The 25,871-nt window shown below is 46.6% G+C and overlaps 2 protein-coding genes across 5 annotated transcripts in view; one reads left to right on the top strand and one right to left on the bottom strand.

Moving 5' to 3' along the window:
- Nucleotides 1-2,376: 2,376 nt before the first annotated feature.
- GJA5 (gap junction protein alpha 5) lies at nucleotides 2,377-5,270 on the bottom strand. Its single transcript, XM_068691731.1, has one exon. It carries the CDS (start codon nucleotides 5,268-5,270, stop codon nucleotides 4,161-4,163), a length of 1,110 nt encoding a protein of 369 aa, XP_068547832.1. The 3' UTR covers nucleotides 2,377-4,160.
- A 49-nt stretch (nucleotides 5,271-5,319) lies between these two features.
- GJA8 (gap junction protein alpha 8) overlaps nucleotides 5,320-25,871 on the top strand; it is a 55,743-nt gene continuing 35,191 nt past the window's right edge. Inside the window, exons 1-10 of one of the 4 annotated variants that reach the window (XM_068691695.1) lie at nucleotides 5,320-6,237; nucleotides 6,921-7,024; nucleotides 7,464-7,601; nucleotides 12,627-12,813; nucleotides 12,917-13,114; nucleotides 17,121-17,236; nucleotides 20,744-20,861; nucleotides 21,126-21,173; nucleotides 23,486-23,585; nucleotides 25,453-25,530. The gene's annotated coding sequence lies outside the window, so the exon portion shown is untranslated. Of the gene's footprint in view, nucleotides 6,238-6,920; nucleotides 7,025-7,463; nucleotides 7,602-12,626; nucleotides 12,814-12,916; nucleotides 13,115-13,449; nucleotides 14,833-17,120; nucleotides 17,237-20,743; nucleotides 20,862-21,125; nucleotides 21,174-23,482; nucleotides 23,586-24,360; nucleotides 24,454-25,452; nucleotides 25,531-25,871 lie in introns of those variants that run through there. The other 3 variants (XM_068691702.1, XM_068691688.1, XM_068691710.1) reach the window with 3 other exon arrangements.

Here is a 25,871-nt window from a genome sequence, read left to right as displayed (position 1 = left end):
TGGGGACAGTGGTTCCCTCTGGGGACAGCAGTTGCCTTCATAGGCCCAGGCCAATGGCTGGGCAGCCTCCACCACTCCTGCTGGGGCTCTTTGCCATGCTACGCTGACTTCTGGGACAGTGCATTTCTATGGTCTTTGTGCTTGAGACATCTGCAGTCCAGTCAAACACGTTCTCCTTCCTATGAGCATGCAGTGTGTTTATTTATTTATTTATTTATTTGATCTTCCTAATGCCTTGGCCTCCACTATTTTGTGGAAAAGTGTTTGAAGGAGAATAGTGTAGTCTGGCATCTTTTCACCTGTTCTTTTTTAACAGTCTTAAACATCAGCTTTGTGTTTGCACAAGGATTGCCTTGTGTGCATATTCTGAAAGACGAAAAAACTTGCTCAACCTGCATGCTGTGCATCAACCATTATTTTTAGGTATCTCCCTCCTTTGTCTCTTCCTTGACTCAACTGTCTCGCTGTGCTTTTTGGAGAGATGAGAGGGACTACAGGAGTGACCTTGTCTTGATTCCTTACTTGGTTAGTTTTGGCATTCTATATATTTTTAAATATAGCTTTTCCATTAATAGGTTTAAGTCTTTCTGTTTTAAGAGCTTGGTGAAACGCACATTTTCTGTTTTCACATCTTAGACTTGACAGCTGATTAGCAAACAGCTGTAGGATAGGACTGGCTTCTGGCTCTGAAAGACACCAGTCGGAGAAGGCAATGCTGGAATGGTTTGAGGTGTGCTCATGGAGGAAGATGGGGGACAGTATTTCTGTTAAATAGCAATTCCAGTGCTCAGGGGGAAAAAACAGTTTTCAGAGGCTGAGCTAACCCCAGCAGGTAAGGCTCTTGAGAAAAGATGGACAAATGCTGAATAAAAAGTTCTTAGGTGTTTCCCTTTTTTCTCCCCAGAGCACTGTCTTTGTAATGATGCCATTTAAAGACTGACTGCCTATCCCAGGGCTGAATTTAATATATGATGTTGATTTAGGTCACAGCTAAAAGATTGTCCATCCATCCATCCACTGGGGACAAAGCAATAACCACAAACTCTGTCTGAAATGACAGGCCAGCCTCTCCGCTTCCTGGCTGAAGTAAATATGTTCCTACTGTGGTGTGACAGCCTGGCTGGCCTTGGCAATGGATTCCACCAGTCATAAGTTTATGGTCTGTCAGCCAGTGCAAACATCCATCCATCAACTATTGGCCACTTGTTATACCCAGAAGACAGGTCTGGGGAGGCATTAAGGCAGGAGTGACAGAGGGAGACTACCTGCTTTGATGTGTGTGTAGAGCTGGCCTGGTGTGGTTGTCCTCTTGTGGTCTCAATGATCACCAAAACCCGATGTTTGGATCATGGAGGCCTGGAATAGTGTAGACTTTTTTAACCATCCCTTGCTCTCCAGCAAGGAGTTGCTACCCCTCTGAGTGCTGGTAGCACAGGGCTTTTAAAGTTTGCGCCACTGCTTGGCATAAACTGAGAATAATTTATTAAACAAGGCCTGTGTTAGTGCCTAAATGGCCCCATAAAGTAGCAATATCACTTAATAGCCAGGTTTTCCAAAGGGAAATCCATGAATAGGCTTAAATAAGTTCCTGGCTTATTAAATACATCTCTCCCAGCAAGGTAGCACCCTAAGGGACAGGCACAACCGGAGGCTACACACGTGCCAGTTAATGCTAGGACTAATCCTGCCTCGTTGCTGCATTGCGTGCCAATGGGGGCCTACGTGGCATCCTCCTTTCTGGGCTGAACACCCCCTGCTGTCCCCAAACAAGGTTCATCTGATCCTAAAGGGTCCCTGCTGTTTCCACCAGTTAAAGGTCTTTGTGCTGGTGTCCTCATGAAATTTCGGTTTGGTTCTTTATGCCCCTGCTGGGGCCCGGTACATTACTGGTCTCCAGCTTCCCAGTGTGTGGAGTCCCGCGGGATGGGAGATTGTGAGGCGAGAGGAAGGAAGGGCACTTCCTCTGGGTGGACAGAGGGACCCGAGGTCAGAAGAAGGGAGCCTGTGAAAGCCAGAAAGTGGGAGCAAGAGATGAAGTTCAGGCTGGGCATGGGAAGGAGAGGCACAGGCTCTGGGTGTAAAGGTGTGCCGGGGGTCTTTCTGTCACAACAAAGCCAGGCAGCTGCTCCCTGGCCAGCTCTTCCCGTTCTTCCTTGGTAGTGCAGAGGGAGCTGGAGGGGTTTTCTGCCAGCCAGTCAATCAATCATTTCCCAGTGTTTATTATTTATGCCCCTGGCTGAGCTCTCCCCTCATCCCTGCCACTCTGGGCAGTGGGAATCTTTGTGATCTCTGAGCAGCAGAGGCTGGCGGGCAGCTGGGTCGATGCTAGCGGCTCCTTCTCAGCCACACGAGAGGCAAAACACCAACACGAAGCGATGGAGTTAGAACTTTATTAGGAGAAACCTAGGCACAACGGACTAAAATCTCATGTTAGGGAGAGCGAGCACACAGGTCTTTTCAGGATTATAAAATACATGTTTATAAAACACCTTACAAACAAAACAAAAACAAGTTCTCACTCCCCTCTCCCCCCAGTGTGTGGGTGTGTTTGTATACGTACAGAGAACTGTACCAAAGCTATCTGTGTAACGGGAGCAAGGATTCACAAACTTTTTCAGCAGCTGCTAAGAGAGGGAATGGCTCGGTCCCCTCACAAGCTGGTCCCAGGCCATTCACTCACACAGTCCAACAGCAGGGTAAATAACAAGGAGCAGTTTAGCTCTGTTTGGCACCCCTCTTTAAAAGGGAAGGTCAGCTCTGCAGTGAGAAAATGTATCTAGGGTGGGAGCTGCCTGCAGACCTCACCCACCAGGCTCACTGTGCAGTGCTGGGCGCCAGTGGCTGCTTTGGGAGGCTGTGGTGGAGGAAAGAAGTGGTCCAGCAGTGGTTCCTTACACCACGTGAACCAGAGGTGAAGAAGACGACCTCATGGCAGAACAGAGATTTGCCAGGAGGACAGATGATATCATGGCTTGCAGTGGCTGGCAGGTTTGAGAGAGCAGCCAGGAGCTCACTGATGTGCGGGACCTGGAGGGACCTCTTGCTCCTTGCAAAAGATACTGAAGTGTCTTTTTTTTTTTTTTTTTTTTTTGTAGGGTAGCAGGGAGAAGACACAGGCCGTACCTCTTCTGCAGGTAAACAGAGGATGTTTTTCTCCCGAGTCGGCAGCTGTCAGCACCCTTTCAGCAGCATTCAGGTTGCTTGAAAGATGAGCATAAGAAAGGGAAATATCACTTTGTTTCCACATGATGATTCCTCCTTTTTTACTAGGTGGACGTCTGTTCTCAGAGGAAAATCTCTATTTCTGTTAGTGGATGCCTTGCTTAAAATTGCTGACATAAGTATGTTGGGAAAATTCCCTAGTCTTCATCCACTGATTGTCTGAGCGATATCCCAGGGGCCAGCCTGCTGTGCTGCCGTAGGAATGAGGAAGGGAATCCAAAGTTAGACACCAAGCAGCTGTGCATGGGGGGACCGTGGCTGTCCTTATCTATCTATGGGAACAGTTCTATGCACAGTGTCAAAAAAAAATTCAAGTAGAGTTTATCGTATAGGTAAACTGGTATAAAATATCCGGGCTCAGGTAGAGAAAGGGAAGGTTAAAAAGAGAGAGAACAAAGAAGAGAGAGTCTTTCTTTCAGAAGGCCCGCTGGTGTGTTTCTGCTCCCTGCCAGTGAGAGAAGCTTCAGCTCGGTATAATTGCCCAGCGCTGTAGCGAGTGTTGGACAGACATCAAAGGAGATGCGAGGGGGCTGAGGGGATCGAGGTCCAGCCAGCCTGCTGGATGTGGTGTTGCAGTGGATGGCTGGCCTTGCATTTGTAGCAGCCAGGCAGCCCCAGGAGCGTGCTAGCCTGTGCTCTACCAGTCTGTGGCTAGGGATGGCGAGTCCCCAGTCCCTGCGGGTCCCGTGGTGAGAATATGGCTGAGAGCTTCACACCTCGAGACTGGTGCTTCTCCTCAGCCTCCAGGTGTGCGGCGTCCAGTGGCTGCCCCTGCCGAAAGCTGTGAGAGGTGTCTGCAGTGTGACAATGACGTTCACCGAGAAGGAGCAAGAGGGCGTTAAAAGAGAGAGGTTAGTGGTGAGAGTCTGCGGCCCACTTTGCAGAAGTTTTACAAAGCGCCGAGACCACTCCTTCTCCTCATCCCTCCTGGCGACAGGTCACACGGACAAATCATCCGACCTCGCCTTGCTGCTGGCACGGCTGGTCTTGCTGAAGCGGCGTTTCTCGTTGAAGTAGCTCTCGGGGAAGGCAGGCGCCGCGCACTCGTTGGCCACCTCTGGGCTCTCCGTGTAGCTGGACTTCACGAAGGGCCCTTCACCAGCAGCATCCTCCTGGCCGTGGACCCTCTCGGTGGCAAAGTTGGCGGTGTTCTGCTGGGAGGCCATCTTGTTGCTGAAGGGGCTGATGAACTTCCCGTTGGGACTCGCCAAGCACTGATTAAAATCTGGCGGGGGAGTGTACATCTGGGCCCTTTCCACTTGCGGGGCGGACTCCAGTCTGCCAGGAGCTGTGCTGGGGCTGGGTTTGTAGGCCCGGGAGCACCTCTCTTTGGCTTTCTTCCAGCCCAAGTGGTACAGCTCGGCCAGGCTGAGGAACAGGGACAGCACGGCCACGGCCAGCATGAAGACGATGAAGACGTTCTTCTCTGTGGGACGGGAAACGTAGCAGTTGACAGGGTGGGGGCAAGGTGCCCGCTGGCAGATGTACAGGGTCTCCAGGAAGATCCCGTACAAGACGTACTGTCCCACAATGAAGGCCACTTCCATGGCAGTGCGAATCAAAATGCTGTAGACGTAGGTGTTCAGCAGACTGCCCCTGAGGATAATTTTGCCTCCCGATTCATCCCAGCAAGACAGCTCGGCCTTCTCTGGCGCGGGGCACTTCTGCTGGTAGTAATTGTCACCGCTGTTCTTCATCTCCTGGGCCTCTCTTTCTGCCTCCTTCATCTTCCTCTTCTCCTCCATGCGCACCGTGTGCATGGCGTGGCCCATGTACACCAGGGATGGGGTGGAGACAAATATGATCTGGAGGACCCAAAAACGGACGTGCGAGATGGGGAAGGCCTTGTCGTAGCAGACGTTCTCGCAGCCGGGCTGCTGGGTGTCGCACATGAAGTCGGACTGCTCGTCTCCCCAGGAGGACTCGGCTGCGGTACCGAGCACCAGCATCCGGAAGATGAAGAGCACGGTCAGCCAAACCTTCCCCACCACTGTGGAGTGCTTGTGGACCTCCTCGAGGAACTCGCCCAAGAAACTCCAGTCCCCCATTTCTGCTCACCAGGAGGGGGGAGAAGGCTTGAAGGCAGAACTGGAGACAGCCTCTGTGGGTGAAAATAGACAGAAGAAAGGGGTTCTAAGGAAGGTCAGGAAATGCCCAGCTGGGGATGCATGGAGTGGAATAATTTGGCTTGTGTCAAAGGAAACGTTTTGATTTGACCTGAAATGAATGAGTTCTGGCTTGCTGAAAACTTTGTTTCACATTTGCCAAACCCATTTTATTGTTGTTGTTGTTTTGATGTTGATTATTATTATTATTATTATTATTATTATTAATAATAATAATAATAATTTAGCACAATCAAACTACGACCTGTTAAATGGGCTGCTAAAATTTTGAGGGTGAGCCATGTTTTTCCTTGGTTCAGAAAGTCCTTTCACTGTGGTCTGCATACTGCATCCTCTGAGGCCTGTGTAGTTAAAGCAGTAGGCATCCATTTGCAAACTGCACTCTGGAGAACCCTTAAATGGGTTGATCCTCTGGGATCTGGGGTGTACTGCTTGGTCTGGGCAGTGCCTTGGCACGTTCACATGCTGCCTTTGTGTAATATCTGCACTGACACTTGGAAGGTGAAGTGCTTGCAGCTCTGAGCTTTGGTCTGAACTCAGTGTCACCACTGAAAGAAAGGCATGGAAAGCCTCCCTGTTGCCCACCTGCACCTTGCACATAGGTTTTGCTTTGATTTTGCAGTATCACCACTTGCAAGCATTCTATTTACGCGTTTGAAATGTTTCAGGTGTGTAAAGACTTTGGTGAGCTGTGCCAGTCCTGTGAACCTAATCTGCTGCCACTCTGCCATACCTCTTAAAATGGGAACTGCTGCAAAATCTACATTTTTTGCAAGGATCTTGCTCTCTCCTTTTTTCTTAAGCCCTGAGACAATACTCAATGCTCAAATGGCATGGGCAAAGGAAACAAGCCTCCCTTGAAATACGTCCTAAGGACCAGCAGCTCCTGGTAGGTGGTCTGCTGAGAGGAAAGGTTAGATGGGCTGGTAGTAAGACTGCAAGCTCAGGATGTAGGAGAACCTGCTTCAGTTTTGTTTCCAACTCTGGCAGACTGTTTCTGGCCAAGTCACTTAACCCTCTGGATAAAGAGAGAATGATGGGCTTAATTTGTGGGGCTCTGTGGGAGTACTTGGGTGATCATTTGATGCAGTTATGCTCACCATGCTGACCTTCCCAGGGCACTATCTTGTGCGTGGGTTAAGGGCTGGGCACTATGAAGTACACGTTATTACCTTGGAGATAATGTTCTCCCACAGTCATTCCTTTTGAAAACGCCTTTTCAATAAATGTATGCAAAACTTAATAATCATCATAATGAAATACTAAAAGCACTAGACAAGGTAAATCCCAAAGCTGCAGGCACCAAAAGTGATAACTCTCCTCCCTTGTTTTCCCTCATCTCCTCTTTAAAAGCCAATTGTTTTTACTGCGCAGAAATGCCTGTGGAGAGTAGATGCTGTTAAATGCTGAAAATTTACTGCAGCGACGTTGTGTACATTTCCTGTGAGCAAAGGCTGGAGACCATACGGTTGTTGAGGGAACAATACTCCCTCCTCCGGTTATGTAACTGATGTAATTTATTGTAGCAATGCACATGATGATTTTTTTTTACCATTACTTGTCTGTGTGCAGTGTCAATCTGCATGGGTGAATGGGACAAAGAATGAAAGTGGGATTCATTCCTCAGCTCCCGGTGCTGCTGAGGGCTGCCCCGAGGACGGGCGAGGATTTCCCAGGTGAGGAGATGGGGAGGTGATCTCTTGCTGCCCCACTGCCTGTTGGAAGCTGTGTGAGGAGGGAGAAGGGGCACGCCAGCAAGCCGAGAATGGGCTTTGGCTCTTTCCTGGCAGGCATGCTGCAGTCGTGCTAATGTAGATCCTGGTGGCTGCTGGAGTATGCAGAAGCTGTTTCATCTGCTGCCAGCTGAGAACCAGAGGAGCAGCAACACACAAAATTGTCTTTCCGATTCTCTCCTTCCTTACGCTGGTAAAACTGAAAAATCGGAGGGTCTGTCTGCTGAAATGGCTTTGGTGCAGTTACTGCATTTGGGAGGAATTAACATATGGCTTTGTTTTGCGAGCACCAAGAATTAAATACAGGCAGTTAAATCAGTGATGGGTTTACAGTAAGCTGTACTGAAAACAGGATTTTTAATTATTTTTTTTTTTTTCCCAGAGTGGTGACAAAGCTGCCACCAACCTACAGTTCAGTGTACAGATGTGTCCAAGGTCGCTAGGGTGTAGCACAACTGTACCACGTGGAATATCACTTCCCTGACAGCATGAAGGACTGTGGGTGTCCTCATTTGTCCAGGTGAGTGTGTGTTGCTTGCAGGTGCCCCTATGGCTCCTGCTGTTGCTAGCTGACAGCTGCCTTTTCTTAATTCACCTTGCGTGTTAGAGTAAAAATTAAAACAGTTCTCCCTGGCTGTACCAAGGCTGAGTTTTCTTTCCTGCTATGTGTATGTGCACTCACAAACTGAGCACCTCTTGGCATCAGTTCTACCATGTGCAGGTAGATTGAGGTTTTATTATGGTCTGCTATCCCCTGGTGAAGGCTACTACACCTAGATATTTGCAAACTTAAGATCAATGTGTACAGAAATGAAGTAGGCAAGCGTAAGTGCAAGAGGAGTCCAGGGAAAAAAAAAAAAAAAGGAACCAGATGTGAGAGTAACAGCCCCACAGCACTTTCCCAAAGGAGGTAGATCTGAACGATCCAAGGTTGGCAGCCATGAGGCTTGGACTAAACAGTAGGGCCGCTCCTTCAGTCCCTCCCTGCTGGCTGCTCCCTGCGCAGGCTGTCGGATGGAGGGGCTGCCCAAGGAGCCCTACACCTCCTGCTGTGCCTGCTGCAGCCCCAGAGAGCCTGTGGCTGCTGCGAGGGGGTAGGAGGACATGGGAGAAAGGGTGCTGGATACCAAGAGAAGGGGGGTCCTTTTTGGCTTAGCTGGTTTTAGCTATCAGTGAGCTATTCTTGCCATGCCAGCCCAAGGACCTCCGAGAACAACAGAAGAAAGCATCTAGTTCTGTGCTGCCAGCGAGCAAAGAAGAATTTTTGTCACCTCCTGACAGCTTTTCCTGGCTATGCAGGACTGTCTCTGAAACAGCTTTTCTCCCCGGGGCTTTACTATTCTTGGGAATTTTCCATATAGTTCCCCTTCCTCATTCCCAGACTGTTATCCCCACACGCTTTGGCCTCTCAGCATGTGAGCATCTGTGGCCTTTTATACTCCTGCTTTGCACTTAATTGGACAAATCTCATCTCTCTCCAGTGTGACTCAGCGAAAAATACCTCTGGGTATCTTCCTGAGGTCTCGGCACCTGATAGCAGGCTGTCTTGACAGCCTTTGTGCATATTCATGTGGAGTCTCGGGCTGTGCCACCACGCTGCCCTGCTCTTGGCTGGCAGCTTTCTGCTGGAGCGGCAGAGGGGCTGTGCACAGTCACGAGGTCTTGGCAAGAGGGAACGTGTATGTGACAAAGCCCAGCGCAGCCCGGCACAATCCCAGCGCCGTGGCTGCCCCGGCTTCATCGTCACCTGGAACGCAGTTAAAGCTGGGAAAAACCAAGTAGCAAAACCGCAGCCCAAGCGTGGCTCCCACCCAGCTCGGGGCCTTGTGACTGCCAAATGCCGAGATAAAAATACCCCGGCAGGGATGGCACCTGCTAGTGCACCAGGCTGCCTCGCCAACAGAGTGCTGCCTTCCACCATCCCGTTCTTGTGCTACCTTTTTCTGTGGGAGGGGACGTGTTGGGAGCTCTTGGAGCAGCTTTGCCCTTCCTGTTTATGATGCCACGTGCTCTGAATGACAGGCAGGCACGCTGCATCCCTGCTTCTTGCTCTGCTCTGTGGTGTTGGCCTGGGCAGACTCGCTACAGCTGCGGGGAACTGCTAAGAAACTCACACCAAAGAGGCAGGAAGGTTGTTCCTGCAGGGTTTTCTTCTCGATGAGAGTCTGTTTCCCCAGGAGTTGCTAGGAATTCACTGGTTTTCCCCTCTTTAGCAGACAGGCAAGACTATCAGCAGTGATATAAATAGCCCAGCTCCACACTTCACACTAACTTTTCCCACAAGGAAGGTGACAGGAGGTCGACATCTCTGCAGGATGTTTCTAAAATAAAGTGGAGAGCCTGATTATAATACTGTTTCTGCTCTCCCTCTCTCAGCTCACCTCTTCCCCTTGGCAGGTCCCAGGCAGGCTCAGAGAGGCTCTCTCAGCAGGGTGCGTTTGTGCAAGGGAAGTGAGGTTCCCAGGGAAGGGAGAGAGTAATGAATGCAAAGTCACTCTATTTTTGCCCAAGGCCATGCAGCAAGTCCCCCATTTCAAGCCACAGCCGTCTCCTCTAAGCTCTGGGAAGTGTCAGCCCTGTTCAGTGGAGCATCCAGGTCAGCTCTGGCACGGTCAATGCCTAGGAGTTGCTTGTGGCCTGCCTTCCTCCGGCTGTGTCACCTCCTTCCAGGCCCAGGCAACACGACAGATAGCTACTGCTGAGGCATGCAAGCGAAGATCTTTTCCCCTGCAGTAACAACTGGCAGGCTGCAGCCTGAGCTGAGTGGTCCCAGCCTTGCAAAACTGGCTGTTCACCTGCAGACACTTCCAGCTCTGCACTGGAGGGTAGGGAACGCTCTCACCTGGGGGTCTCCAGCCCCCCGGCAGCAGTAATCCACTCTCTCAGCATCCCACATAATACAGCTGCTGACATTTTCAGGCTGGCTTTTCAGAGCTTTGGGACAGAAATCAATGCTAAAGCCCACCTCAGGATGTATCTTTCTGTTCACTATTAGCTGGCATTGGCTCTTTCATGTGTACGTACACTGGTTGAGCAGTGACACGTCAGGTGGTCAAACACCATCCCCCCGGCTTCATATGCACACACATGCTTATGATAAGTTTCTGCCTGAAAGAGGCCAGTTCTTTAGCCAAGTTTGTAACTCTGATCTGTGCATGGATCTGCATTAAATAGGTTCATATTCCTTTCTGCTAGTTCCTTGAGTTCAAAGTCCTGTAAGCTGCAAGGAGATTGACTTTGACTCCTGTGCTCAAATCTCATGGCAGAGCTCTGTGTTAACAGCTCCTGTCCCAGAAGACAGCCGTCCAATGTTTCTCATCTCCCTGCTCCTCCTGAGTTCACTGCAATTTCTGGAAGGGTCATGCTGGTATCCAGACCACTGGCCCTGCTTGTAGTTGCAGACAGCTTGTTATTCCTTGATGAGGTGTGCTTTCCCCCTCTCCAACTGTGGAAAATCTCAGAGTTCACAAAAAAATGAGAGTGGGTGAGAAGATAAGGGAGCTGAATGACCTGTCACCTCCTGAACACACACACACACCCTGACGCACACAGACACAGACAGAGGGAGCTCACTCAACACCTCCAAGTGTGTACATCAGGGATGTGTTACACACACAGATGACAGCATTATGGAGAATATTTTCATCTGAAGTGATGCTGGAAGCTGCAGACTTCCATCGTGCTGAACTGTTATTGCTTGTCTATACAGGACATCTATTTTTTTTAATTTTATTATTTATTTTTTCCCTTGGCTAGGGTCAAATTGTGTTCTTATGTTCTTATATATCCAGACATTAGAGCCAAGCTCTGTCTGAGGTGGATACAGGAGACCAAGAACAGAGAAGACCTCGAACATATCTGAGTCAAGCTGAGGAATGATTTTGTCCCTCTGTGTTTGAAAAGCCTGCTTCAAACAGTTACGTGGTATTGGTATCCAGGCTTATACTTAGCATGCAGGGAGCACCCTCTAATTCTCTTGGGATTCTCTCTGTGCATTGCAAACATCAGCCCTTAGCCAAACGAATGCAATAAAACCCTAGTCTTAGGATAAGCTAAACAAAGGCTTGTGTATGCTTTTTGCTAGAAAAATAAATCAATTCTCTCTCTGATGTAAATGCTACAAACGGGCTAATGGATATTATCCAGCCTATTCCTCAGCTAACAGGTTGAAGAGCATCCAGTTCAGGATGACTGAGCTTGGTGCTCTTGACAGTATATTTATCTCTGTGGGGAGAAGCTTACCTAGGTGCATCTGCAGCTGGTGCTAAACTGGGCAGTGCTGTGTACAGGAGAGAGGACAGCCAAGCAGGGCGGAGGGAGCTCCAGAAGATAGAAACAAGTCGATAAATTGACTGCCATAGTGAAGCAGTTCCTGAACTCTGCTGACAGAAATTATTTTTAAGCACTGCTTAGACAGTGGGGGAGGCTGGTATAAGGCGACACAGAGGTGATGGTGGGCATCGCATTGGGCCTGATACAGCAGTAAAATACCTACTTGTGATTTTAGGCTGTTTCACAGGCTGCATGAGATGCAACTCAGAACAGCATCAAGATAAAACAGACTGGAGAGGTAACAGGAGAAGGAAAGGGCTCTAATTCATATTTACCCTATCCTTTATTCCCCCTTCTCCCTCAGTGTCTCTCTGCCTATCCCTTCTTTGTTGCTCTCCCACAGTCAAGCTCCACACTGACCCTTCTCTGGAGGGTCAGCTTTTGGGCTGTTTTGACCACTTAACTCTCTACAGCACCCAGGTTGCTAACACTTTCAGCTTTAGAAAGGGGAAATTTTAAGCAACTATCTACTTCCCACCTACTTATACCTCATCAAATCTCATTTCTTCTTTCTGTCCGAAGATCCTTAGGATTCTCTGCACACCCCAGCCTCGGTGCTGTAACCTTGCTTCTAAGTACTTAATTTCTCATCCAGGGCAAAGTTTGGCTATAGCTTGTGAGTGGATGATTTTTTATACTCAGCATATATTCATACATATACATATATACGCCCTCCTCCCCTTTAAAAACAACTAATATTAAATTTTCAAAACCGAGCAGTAGGGAGTTAGCAAATGCTAGAGTTACTTTCCTAAGCAATCTTAATTCAATCTCTTTGTGCCTGTGCCTCCTAGCTATGAGTCTTTAACCACATCCTCACATTGTCACCTCATTCTTTGCACAGGATGCCTGCCTTATTCCGTGCCAGCCTGGCTGGGGCTTTCTTGAGCAGCAGCTATTCAATGTTTTGTTTTCTCCTTATTGTTCAGTGGGTGGCCTGTGCCTCATTTACTGTACATTATTCAAGTCCTGTTCTAAAGACAGAATTATTAGTTTCCTCATGGGTTTTCCTATGGCTTTCATCACAACGGTATCTGATCGCTTCACAATTATTAATTTACTTATTTTCATTACCACTCGGAGGTGAGGAGATGGTATTACATGAATTTTGCAGCTGGGGAACTAAGGCAGAGGGAGATTAAGATTAAAAATGTTCATTACTTTTGGAAGCTGTGTGGAGATGTTGCTAATCTGTTTTCTTCGGTGTGCTTAGCACTATGTAACATATGTTCGAAGCAGAGCTCTCCCCGGTTAGCGCTGGAGCAGGAGCATTTATCACTTCCACCAGTTAGACCACATCTAAGAGGCAGGCATCCAGAAGACAAGAGGCACCACCGAGGGGCCGTTTGTGAACAAACACGGTTTAAGTGATTTGCCCCATCTCTGCATAGGAAATTGGAGTAAGTAGCAAGAACAAAAACCTGTCCTCTTGGACAGCTTTGTGTGATTTTAAATTGGAGACAGCTTTTCTCCCATGCTGCTATTCTCTCCCTTTCCCACCAGGCATCCAAATGCAGTGTAAGACCCTGGAGCTCTGGAACACTTACCCTGGCTGGACTGCTCAGCTTCGTGAGCCACCGTGCCCTTACAGAGGCATCTGCCAGCTTTCCCACATCTAAGGGAGAAGAGCTTCATATGGAAATTCTGAGCCATTCTCAAGGCATGTCCATTATGACAAAGATAACGAAGAAAGACAGAAATGTAAGTGTAAAACCCTTAGTTCTTACATTAAAAACCACTGACCCCACTTTAATAATACACTAGAGATACTTACAGGCATGAATCTCGGCTCATTACTTACTGTATGACATGAATATTTCTTTATTTCATGAAAAAGCTGGCATATTAGAGCATTGCTTATAGAAATCTATGCGTTGTTTATCAATAAGCATAAGATTGATTTCTTTTCCTCTTTAAGAATTCCTAGCACAAAGATTGAAGTTTCTCTTGTGCCTCCTGGGAACTATTTCTAATTTTAAGCCTCTGTTCACGTGCTTCATACAACAGCACCCGAGGTGTGGAGCAGTCTCTGAAATATGCTCCCTAATGACATGGTATAGTGCTGAGTTACTCATTCCTTCTTGTCTATTTTCAATGCTTTGAGATAAGTCAGAAAACAAGGACAAACGTGCAGAATGTGTGAAATCTCTCTGAAGGTCAAAAAGAGAAGAGAGGCTAGGGTAGGAAGATCTATATTTCCTGACAAGGTTTAAATTTTTCATGTGAAAGTCCAAAATACTGAAATAGTGTGATAATATAGAGTGTTGAGTGGAAAAAAAAAAAAAAAAAAAAAAAGCAAAACAAAAGCCAAATACTTATAGTAGCAGGAATACTTAACATAGTTCCCAAGCAACCAGAGTCTGATGAGTATTTTAAATCCCGAACCCTCAGGAATTCTCCTAAACTAGTGTTCTGCTCTCAAGGAAAGGGGGAAGAAAGTCAGAAACATTCTGCTTTCTTAACAGAGTACATTTTGAAAAGACCAACAGACACAGAATTGTTTGGCGTCTGGTACAAATACAGCACCGGTGTGAGAATTTTGAGTAACACTTTAACCCACTCCTATCTGCACACACACATGCAAACATATATTACATGCATTAAGTTTTTTAGCCTTAAGGAGAGGTTCACATAGACAGCAGTAGGGAAAACCTTTCACATGTGCCTCCTCATCAAGGTTTTAGCATGAAGGAAGACTTCATCAATTAAGGCTCATTTAGCCTGTTACTTTTTGTGCCCGAGGTTTATCCAGAAATGCTACTTACATAATCCTCTGGTGATTTTTACAGTACTTCAGGGACAGAGGGACAGAGATACTGCCTCAGTTTACCCTAACTATCAAAATCAGAATGCCACAAAGCTCATTAGACACTGCAAATGACCACTAAAATGACCCTTTGGGAAATCAAAGGGGTTATCAAATAAACTACGTTGGATCAGAGGTAGCAATTACCAGACAACTGGACACTGTATTTTCAAGCTGGGCTACTCTTTAAAACATGCGGTTGCAATGCTGGAGATATTAAATTATGGAAATGTAATCGAGTAATTATTCCAAATGCGAATAGGGGAAAAAATTAGGAAGGCAAACAAAAAGAAGAAGAAGCTGCAAGCGGGAGTGGGTTTTTGTCCCTCTAGATCCGTGTGCCTCTTTGCTGAGGCTGCTCTGAGCAGTGCTGGGATGGAGAAGAAAGGCATTCCACCCGCGGTGCGTGCTGCACATATCATTGGGGCACACGAGCAAGGCACTTCTCCACATTTGAGTTACGTTCCCAGGGTCCACATCACAAACTGGCCAGGATACAATACTCCCAAGGAAAAGAAATGGAGATACTTTGAAACTATTCTGCGTGCTTTGGAATATAGGCAGTTTACGCAGATGCTTGATAAAGCGCTTATACCCTGCCAGCTTCTCACAGGTAAGAGTTCCCTTCGCCACCCTCCCTAGGGCAGCCTGACAGCATGCAGAAACTACAATTTGCACATTATAATGTCTGAGGACACGTGTGGCTTTTATTCTGCTATCCAGTACATTGCAATCTATTGGTATCCATGTTTATTGCAGGGAGGTTCCCCTGTCAGTTCTGTGTAGCCGCCCGTGGTGAAAATGGTGTAATTTTTAAAATGCCCCAAACCCACCTTGTTACTAGTGGGAATGCTTTGGATAAAAATTGAAAGAAAAAGTAGAATTCTTAAGTTGTTTTTGGCTGTCCTTCTTTTCCTGCCTCACCAAGTCCATCTCTCCCCTCATGCTGTTTTACCCTTGAGTCTAACAGCTTGATCTCCCTGTTGATGCTCCTACAGTTCTGTTATTTCCCTCTCATGGTTACTTACCTGATTTCCAGAGTCTTTTCTTCTGTCTCTCCTTTCTGTAATTGAGTTGAACTCTTCGTTCTTCTCAGTTGCTTGGTTTTATTCCTTTAGTATGGTTCTCTCTCTCTTCCCCTCTTTTTTTCTCCACCCCCTTTCTGTGTCACTTTCTGTCTTCCCCACTGCCACTCTGTCTTTCCCCCTCTTCTTTCTTCACCTACTTTTCTTGTCTCTCCCACCCCCTCCAGCTTATTCTTTCTATTTTCAAGCCTAGTTTCCTGTTGTTTTTCCTTTAAGGATCACGGGTCTTATTCCTCCCTCTCCATGCTCAGTCTCTCTCTGTGCCACCCTCCCCATACTGACAGGATGCACTCTGCTGCCTTCTCCCTGTCCCTTCCAGTTGCTGCTGCCGCTGCTGCTGTTCCTTGCACCTCCTCCCCCAGATAACACGCCATGGTAAAAGTAACTCTTCCTTAATTGAAAAGAGACGGGGTTGCACCATAGCTACCCCAGCCAGACTCTGGGAAGGTTATTCCACACAAGACATCAATGAAGGATATTTTTCTGACTCATTCAGGCTTAGGCAAAGCAGAATCCATGTGGAGCAGGGTCCTGCACCTCTCCAAGTAAGGCAAGACTTGCTCTGCTGGCTTGGACCAGGGCCCCAACATAGCTGTAGCCTTGTCCCAGGGGGCACTTGATGCTTCCCAGGACGGTGTCCCAGGCGCCCTTACAGATAAATAGAGAATAACCTGCCTGCCAGGCAAGGTGGGTTTTGACAACCTGTCCCCTTCCCATGCACACACACACACTCACACAGTCTGATGCATGAACATTTGGGCCCTTCTTAAAAATGTTGTGTGAAGGTCTTATATTTTATGTATGTGTCACATTGAGACTCTCATTCTTGCACATTGGGCCAAGAGATGAGGGTGAATCAGAAAGGCCTTCCGGCTTTGATAAAGGCTGGTCTGAAAGAACCAGTGCCAGTAGAGTGAGATTTGCTTAAAAAGCTGTGGTTCCCTGAGAACTGGCTTGCTGCATACAAGCTTTGGCTGGTGTCCCTCCAGCAATCCTTCCTGGGCTAATTATCTCTCATCCAGAACATAACTGTACAGTCTCCGTGCAGCAGCTAGTGTAGATCATGAAGCAAAAGTAGTCCAGAGACTAAAACACAGGGCTGGCAACTCTTCTAATCTAATCATTGTTCTACTAATTTAGTATCCCCTTTATTTAGAAGATACGCAGTGCTGTGCAGAGGTTGCTCTGGAGTCATGTCCCATGTGGACACTTTCACGCTGAAGTTAAGAGTGCAGCTCCTTTTCAGGAGGGCTAATCTCCCGCCTGCTGAATCCTCACTGGTGATTAGTACAGGACATGCAGTACATTCCCATAGCAGCTCAGAAAACTCCTAGGATGGGGAAACCCATAATCATTTGCCACTTCATTTCTAACTTTATTGAAAGGCTTCCTTTGTCTTCAAAGAAAATGGGAATGTTTCTGGAGTTGTTTTTCTCTCCCCTGCCTTGCAGTTTATGCCTGTGATGAAATTCCACAGGAAGGGGAATATCAATGTTTTCATTAGTCTTTCTGAAGAATTTTCCACTAAGCATTATTATTTAAAGTTCTGTTGATTTTATGCCAGTGAAATTGTCAAGAACTTCATCATAGAAGTGTCCAAGAAAAGGTGTTAGTAATACAGATCTAACTCACAGATGGCTTTGGGATAGGCTAGCTAAGGCTTGTCAAGTGTTTTTCATGTGCTACAGAGAGGCAATTCCTGCAGTAAGCTGTCTGAAATGTAATATCCCCACCCTGCCTTATTGAAACTTTGCCGTACACTCACAGTGATCAGATCTGACTTTCCATGACCAATCCTTTGTGTTTCTTACCCCAGCATTGTCCCAGAGTGGTATACTCTTTCTCCTACAGAGTTTATCTCTGTATCCTGCAAATATGCTGGAGTTCTACTGAATGAATATGAGGAGAAGCTTTCTGCATCATGTACATGAGGTAACAGTTCTCAGCTCTCTCTTTTTTTTTGGCGTTGGGGGAACTACTTGAATTTTGATGCACAGGAGGGAAATGGGTGAAGGCAGACTGGGAGGCAAAAGATGGGTGAAGAGACATGTTGCATGGATGCCTCAGCCATCCACTCAGTGTCTCCTTCCTCCTCTTCTCTATCGTACTGCAGCCTCTTCTAGGGAAAACAAAGGTGCATGGCAGCTTCTCCAGCTCCACAGCTAGAGAAATAGCTGCTTTGCCCACTACTGAGCTGGGAAGAAGGATGTTTCCTCCCCTCCCCAAGAGACTGCTATGCAAAACTTTTATGACTTGAATGAGGAGAGCAAGTGGAAGAGAATGCTCCCCCAGACAGTGGGAATGAGGAGAACAGCTGACAGCTTGCCATGTGCAGCTTGCAGATCTCAGCAGTTTGTGGTGCTGTAGAACAGATTTTGAAGGAAAGGAGAAATACAGGAGGTAAGGGGAAAATAGGACAGTGTGCATCATCTTTTGATGAAAGGTAAGACTCCCGACCTTCTAGGTAAATGAAACATAGCAGACCATATCTACCTAGACCTCAGTGAGGCATAAGATCCCAGAAGAAGCTAATTATTTTAAAAGACTTGGCTGAATAAGACAGGGATTATTAGAAAAATCCTCAAGTGGGTGAGAGACTGATGGAATTGAGACACAAGTTCCCTAATAGGTTGAAAGAAAATTATCCATGAGGCTGCTCAAAGATTGCACTTAGGACTGATCTTTCTTAATATTTGCATTAATTACCTTGACATTGAAAGTAGAAATGCTAATTAAATCTGCTGATGGAACAGAGCCTATCATCAGGACAGGGGTGATTCCAGCACCAGGAGAACTGAAGGCTCTCCACAACCGGGGTGATCAAGGTGAGGTTAAATGGGAAAGTGCGAAGTCAGGCAGTAGGAGTCTCTCCAAGCACTTGGAAGTTCCTAGTTGGCATGACAGAGAAGGGGAAAGTCCTGCGCGAAGGCTTCCAATGATGTGATGAGGTGAAAATGGCAGGTGAGCTTCCAGGCCAGAGCAGTATTTCCAGTTGTAACGAGTAAGATTAATGTCATCCAAGAGGATGCGAGGCCCCCCCAGGAATACTGTGTGCAGCGCTGCTCACCCATGTTCAAGACATTCAGCCTGGAACAGGTGCAAAGAAAGTCAACAGGGTGATTAGAGGAATGGAAAGTGTCTCCTGGCCAAGAGTATGTTTACTTATCAGTCACAGAAGTGACTGCAAACAGATATCTGAACTGATTTGAAAATAGATGAGGTACCAGTACGACCTTTTCTGCATTAATTATTTCGGACTGAACTTCGTGCTACTGCAGCTACTCGGAGTAATTAAAACATCGTGTGATGTGCCCGCAGGGTGAATACTATAAGGGAGCTTAGTTACTTAGTCTGGCAGAGCAAAGGTTAAGAGAAGAGAGATTTGCTGCCTATAAATACTTTTTGGAATTGGGGGTTGGGCAAGTAAGTGCTAGGGAGAGAGAAGAGCTACATAAGCTAAAGGACAATGTGGCATAAGAATAAATAGATATAAATTGGCCATGAATGAATTTAGGTTGGAAACCAGAAGGTTTCTAAGCAACAGAGCAGGGAAGGAGGTGCTGGAACAGCATTCTAGTAACAGAACTGAGGGTGGAAACCTAATGAGATTTAGGGTAGAGCTTAGTAAGTTTAGAAAAGGCCATTTGTTTTGTACTCGCCTGTTATTCAAAAGGATTGAACCTGATAAGCCAAGAGGTCCCTTTTTCATTCTATTTCCTGTACTTCCCTTATTGCCTTATCAGAGCTGCTCCCTTTCACACAGAAGCCAGGTAAATCCTGAAGAGAGTTTCAGTGTGATGAGTTTTTCAGCATTGATCCCGTGGTTATTTAATGGAGTATTTCTTTTGTGTCAGGGAGTTAAACAAATAAAAAAGGGCAAGCCAACACAATGCATGGAGAAGGTCTGCAAACATGCAGTAGTGTAGATGAGAGCTCACATATGAACGAGCTTCTTCACATAAAGCAGATGTTCCTGCAGCATCTGGCTTTGCTGTAAGGGTGTTTCAAATGTAGGTAAATGTTCTCCTGAGATCTGAGAACTTCAAGGGATTGTCTGAAGGGTAAATAGCTTGTGCTTCCCTGCTGATACAGTGGACTTTTCTCACGAAACATTTTATCCAAAATCCCCTGGCATGGATATGATTGAAAGAGAAGGAGGGAGATAGAAGTTCTCTGCTGTAGATTAAACCTCTGGAGACAGCTTGAAGGCATCCTCCAGCAGGAAGCAGATTCCCAAGGACAGATTGGGCCCAAGGGAACAGGAGTAGCATGTGATGATAGGTCCCTGAATGAGGGGGAATAGTTTTATAGTCACAATTCCTTCTTCAGTTAAAAAATAAATATATATAACCCCAATTGATTCCATTATTTATGTTATTTATTGGACATTTTGGCCTTAGTTTCTTTCCAGCCTGTATTTGGTTTACATGGCAAGGCTTTAGTAGCGTGGGGCTGCAGTGGTGGCCTCTGTGAGCAGAGCCCAGCAGCTGCCCCATGTCAGATCAGAGCCAGCTCCAGCCAGCTCCAAAAGGGACCCACTGCTGGCCAGCGCTGAGCCAGGGAGCGACACTGGTTGGGCCTCAAGGAGAGTGGATTTAAGGAAGGGAAACACTGCTGAGATGCAGCAGCTGGGAGAGAGGAGTGATAAAATGAGAGAAGCAGCCCTGCAGCCCCCAAGGTCGGTGCAGCAGGAGGGCAGGAGGTGCTGCAGGCAGGCAGCAGCAGTTCCCCTGTGGCCTGTGCAGATGCCCCTGGTGGAGCAGGCTGTCCCCCTGCAGCCCATGGGTCCCACATGGAGCAGATCTCCACGCTGCAGCCCCCCCATGGGTGGAGGAGCCCCCATGGAGCAGGTGGATGTGGCCTGGAGGAGGCTGCGGCCCATGGAGAGCCCCCGCAGGAGCAGGCCCTGGGCCGGAGCTGCAGCCTGTGGAGAGGAGCCCCCGCAGTAGCAGGGGTCTGGGGGGAAATGCCACCCACCCGTGGGGGACCCGTGCTGGAGCAGTTTGCTCCTGGGGGATGGACCCCATGGTATGGAGCCGTGTGGGAGCAGTTCCTGAAGAGCTGCTGCCTGTGGGCAGCCCCCGCCGGCTCAGTTCGGGAAGGACGGCATCCCGTGGTAGGGTCCCCACAGGGAGCAGGGGCAGAGAGGGACCATGAAAGAGCGGTGGAGACAAAGCGTCAGGGACTGACCACAGCCCCCATTCCCTGTTCCTCTGTGCCACTCAGGTGTGAGGAGGTGAAAGAGGGTGAATGGGGGGAAGGTGTTTTTAGTTAGCTTTCAGTTTCTCATTCCTTGGGTCTGTTAGTGATAGGCAATAAATTATATTTATCTTCCTATGCTGAAAAGATTTTGCCCATAACAGTAATTGGAAAGCAATATCCCTGTCCTTATCTCAACCCTTAAGCACTTTTTCATTGTATTTTCTTCCCTTCTTCAAGGATAGAGAGAGAGCGAGCAGTGTGGTGGTGTTCAGCTGCCCATCAGTGTGAAAACACCACACAGACCAGAGTACCAAACCAGCAAAGAATGAGAAAAGAAGAAAAAAGAAACAACAAGGTGTGAAATATCACTGTGTCAATCTCATATGCCAATAAAGTTTTCAGCAAGAAAATCTGTAAGAGGCTTTCATCTTACTGAGGAGAAATGACCATCTAAAATGACCGCTAAAGCTTACTTGTCAACTTTATGTTACTGGAAATACTGTACTCTCACAGCTACTGCTTCCACCTCCCAACTCTAAAACATCTCCGAGTAGCTGAGAAGTGCTTTGCAAATAATAATGTAATTACACCACTCATAAACACTCTCCTTGATTTACAGGTGGAGGAACCAAACCATGGAGAGCCGAAGGATTTGTCCAAATGATTAGTAAGTCATTTTTAAGCAAGGAATCCTCATCTACTTAGCCACCAGACATTCACCTTGTCCTGTAGATTTCCAGCTAGATGAATTACTGCTTCACACAAATACGTGTGTAGGCATATATACATACAGATATTTCACAAAGTGAAAAGAGAAGAAAGAATAGACCTTTACCTCTTTTTGCAGAGCCAGTACAGGTAGAGGTAGGAGCAGGTGAAGCTGACCAAAGGGTTAGCTTTAGCACAGTCCCTTGGTCTTGCTGGAGCCCACCTCTCTCTCACTGTTCGGCTCCCAGAAGAGATCCGTGTCTGAGGGAGGACACTTTGGATAGGGGAAACAAACCCCGGTCAGCTCCCTGGGACTCAGCCTCCTGCTGTGGTCTGACACTGGCTCACTGGCTGGAGATTCCCTCAAGCCTGAAGGACCGATGCTGGGGGAGACTGGCTTCTGAGCTGTTCCTGACATGCACTGGCAGCTGTCTGCCTGCTATTCTTTTAAAGAGTCTTCGTGGATCAGGATAAAAATGTGATCTTACGCAGGCAGCATTGTAAGCACAACTTGGCTCACGTTCAGCTCTTCCTCTGGCTCCCAGCTACTCTATTTTTAATGAAGGAATTTGAGGCTATCAGAAAGGAAGTCAAATTGTTTTAGGAAAACAATAGAAAAGCAACTTAAAGTTTATTAGCTTCCTGTCCAGGGCCTGGGACCAACTTGTCAAACTTATTAGAGCGATGGCAGAGCTATTTATTTAAAAGGGCTAGCGACAAGACTCACAATTTCATTCCTGTTTAGGCCTTGGTGAAAAACAAAGGAAAGCCATAAAATAATATCTGACGGGAGCAGATGGCTAACTAGTAAATGGTGCAAGTGAGGTTGGCCTGTGAACCATTCATGGTGTTCACCAGTGGAATGGCTTTGGTGGGATTTTGTTATCAGGTGAATGCCCTGCATTCACAGTCCTACCCCAACACCCCAAGCCCCTCATTGTGGTCCAGATTTTCAAATTGAAATCTCATGAGATTACAGATATGACAGGAAAAGGTCTTCATTTAGAGCTTCTGAAAGGAGCGAAACAATACAGCAGGTCTGTAGAAGAGCCAGGAAAAGAACCCAGGTGTCCTTGATCCTGTGGGGCTGCTTGAGCCCCCCAACTGTAAAAATATTTATATCTTCAGAAGCAGCTGCAGTCTGCTGCTCTGTTTAGCTGCCCCAAAGTAGCAGCACCATTAAGTCACTGAACACATGCTGGCATGCAGCTATGGAGAAGAATGGACAACCACACTATTAGACTCTCAAGCCAAAAATGTCCACGCCATCTGACCCTTTCTAAGGCATTCCATCATTTGCAAAGAAAGGAGAAGAGAATAGAACAAGTAACTGAGAAGCATTTACAAACTCTGCTTAATGCAAAATCATCCACTTTTTTTTGGAGGGCTCTCTGCTAATTGCGTTTTTAGCCTGCTTCCAGGGAAGCACGCTAGAACTCACCTTTCCTTTCAATAGTGTAGTAGGAGTCTCTAGAAAGTCACACGCTGAGAGGTACAGAGCGCACAGAGCTATGCACAAAAGCTTTGAACAACTCAGTAACCACTTTCCAGATGAAAGGAAGAGGAGCCCACCTCAAAAATTCTCTTCCTTCTTCTTCTCATTAGCTTAACTAAAAGCAGGAATGCATAACTACAGTGATCTCTGAGGCCTAGGGCAATAGCACATCTTGCACTGGCAAGTGGTAGAAGATCTTGGCTTATGTTTTCCTTTTAATTTAGACAGGTTAGATGCTTATATGAGGGTCAAAGGGAGTGCATGATCTCTGGAAAGACCTAGGAAATTGGGTCTTAAACTTTGTAGTTTTACAGTAAATGCAACCACCTCTCATTTACATTACATTTGTATCTATCTTGCTTGTAGGGTATTCTTACACTTTTTAGAATATTTTGCTAGTTTCTGTCCCTCTGAGATACTTCCTTGGTAAACAAATCAGCCAAAAAACCTCCGAGAACCATGCAGTATCTGAGTTCACTACAATCTGTAGACGTTTATTTTATATTAAGTACGTTCTTGAATTGCATTGATTTCAGTGAGACTTGATAGCCTGGAAGCCGACCACCCTGCACTGCTAACCAGGCCAGCTTTGCTAGGGGAATTCCGAGGCAGACAGCAGCTAGTCAATATATTTCTCGATTGCCTCTGCTGTAAGGGATACTACACGTGAATCACGAGATGGTGTTCTGGCAATGGGAAGTGTTTTATTTGCACTTATTGGAATCTGTGTCACCTACAACAGTATCGTTTAATTCACACTTTGTTCTAATAAGTAGGGACCCCAAGTGTATTGTGTGAGAGCCTTTTTGTTACTCACTCACCACTGTTGAACTCCCAGCAATCCCTGAGGCTGGGATCCTGCAAAGACTTGGTCATGTAAGTAACTTGATATAGTCACAGCTTGGGGCCATTCATGTGGGGAAAGGTCTCTCTCCGTACAAACATCATAGACTGGAAAATGTTGTAGATTGTTGAAGATCCTGTTTTTACTACCAGGACTCATATGGTTTCCCAGAAGCTTCTGGGATGGCAATGGTTGCCAACCAGCTGGATGCATGGACGCTGAGGAACACCTTACCCTGGTAGGCTGCCACACACTGCCATGTGGTGCCAGTGCCAGCACACAGTTCCTGAGGCGTGCTCTCCCATGCTGGGGTTAGATAGCGGTGGTGCTGTGAAGATGTCCCAGCTGTAAAGCTTGAGCTTAGAAAGAGGCTGCCTATATAAGATTGCCAGCATAGAAAGAATCACAGGCATGTGTCTCATCATGAAGAAAACTAGGTTTGTTGTGGGGTAGAATGACCTTGGTCTGCTCTATACGTTCTCTGTTGGGGTATAGAGAGATCAGGACTTGAATCTGCCCTGAAGGCCAAGATGTCCTTAGAACTTTCCCTGGAAGTGAGTTTCAAAGAAGAAACAGTAAAAGAATATGAGGAAAAAAAGACTTGCTTGGCAGTAGTGAGTGAAGATGAAAAGTAAACAGTCTGAGTTATGGAAGAAGTCTCAGATGGTGCTTACTGCTCCCAAGCAGCTTGTTCTCTTTTTGATGGTCTGAAAGCATTTCAAGACATGACCTCCTGGGTACAATTAAGAACTTTATCAATTGCACAAATTTATGAGTAATGGTTCTTCTCACCAATTTTGTGATAAGTGTTGGCTGGATTCTGAAGCCTTCTGTGAACAACGAGAATAACAGCAAATGGAGGGGGCAGGAGGACACTGCTGGCCCAAGCAGAACAGAAAGGTACATTTATATTAGAAGATCAAATATCCACGTGCTACATGCACACACACACACACACACACACACACACACACATATACAAACACGGAATAAATTGTATTTCTTCTATTGGCAAGAGCTCACAAACTAGCCTAACTCCCAGCAATGCAGTGGTGCAGAGCACGCAGGAAAATTCCATTACAAGGGGTTTCTCTTTCCAAAGTGTTGACATGAGGTCAACTCGAGCTGTGCAAGGAAAGCAGGCAGCCCTGGTAATCACACTGCACCTTCAGTGTGCATGCATGACGGCAAACAGACTATACTAGTCAGCTTGGTGTCCTGAATATTTTTTAGAGGAAAGCTTGGAAGAGGTTTGTATTCAGTTTTGTTTTCTGGAAGGGCGAAGGATTTCATCAATTCAAATCTCCTTAATTGTGTTGCTGGACACCTGGGTTTCCTGGTAAAATGCTGTCTGCTTGACATTCTGTAACAGCCCCCACTGCCCAGGAGAGGTGACAGCCTGCAAAGGAAGCAGGTGTGCATGTTAGTCACCTACAGGCCACAAAGACAAGGAAGTGACGGCCACTGCTTCTCCACCATGGCCGCTCAGAGCCATGCCGAAACACTGCAGGGCTCTGCAGATTGCCACAGGAAGCACCCACGTTTAAAGCTATGAGGAGTGGCTTGGGGTTGGGGAATTCTCTGAGCACTGAAGTACTGCTGATGGACCCTCTCCACTTAGATTCCCATGTAATTTCATTTAAATTCTCTCTCCTTACTCCTCATACACAATGGGGTGCAGTCTGCTCTAATCCTAACTAGGGATCGCTCCGTATAAAGACAGGCACTGCATTCTCACCAGTCCTTTGCATGCTATATATTTGTGTTTTTTAATGCCAGCAGAGAAGAAAATGAAGGGTGATCATGGGACACCTAGCTGAAAATGATTTGCAAAATTGCTAGCCTATACTGAGATTGTGCCTTGCTGGTATTTCATCTCTCTGATTTTGTGATTGGCAGATGATACCAAAGTGTGCTTGCACTGTGCTAAGACTCCTGTATAAGCTTGTGCAGAAACCTGGTGATAAAACCTGACAAGTAAGTGGTATCAGACATGAATGTGTTAGTTTGCTGGTGTTTATTATTTTTCTTAAAATGGTGGAAAAGTAAGAGATATTTAAATCTGACTGAAGCAAGCTGAGGTAGCTATAAACTGATTTTTTTTTTTTTTTTTTTTTTGAGCTAAATCTGGCAGTTCTCTATCCAAAATATACCATTTGGTTGCTTTATGATGAAAGTGATTTATTTTTCTTAAAGAACAAAAACAAAAGGATGATAAAAATTATGACAAAAATATTAAAATCATGAATAAAGTTTTTCCTGGTCAGGGATGATGTTTTGTGGCTTTCAGTGTGCATGAGAAATGGAGAAGCCTAAGT

Source organism: Anas acuta, chromosome 1, assembly GCF_963932015.1.
Source record: "Anas acuta chromosome 1, bAnaAcu1.1, whole genome shotgun sequence".
NCBI classification, from domain to species: domain Eukaryota; kingdom Metazoa; phylum Chordata; class Aves; order Anseriformes; family Anatidae; genus Anas; species Anas acuta.
This window is presented reverse-complemented; position numbering and strand designations above follow the sequence as displayed.

Bases quoted from the DNA above. Each gene is read 5' to 3' on its own strand.
- GJA5 (XM_068691731.1), bottom strand. From the start codon at position 5,270: ATGGGGGACTGGAGTTTCTTGGGCGAGTTCCTCGAGGAGGTCCACAAG.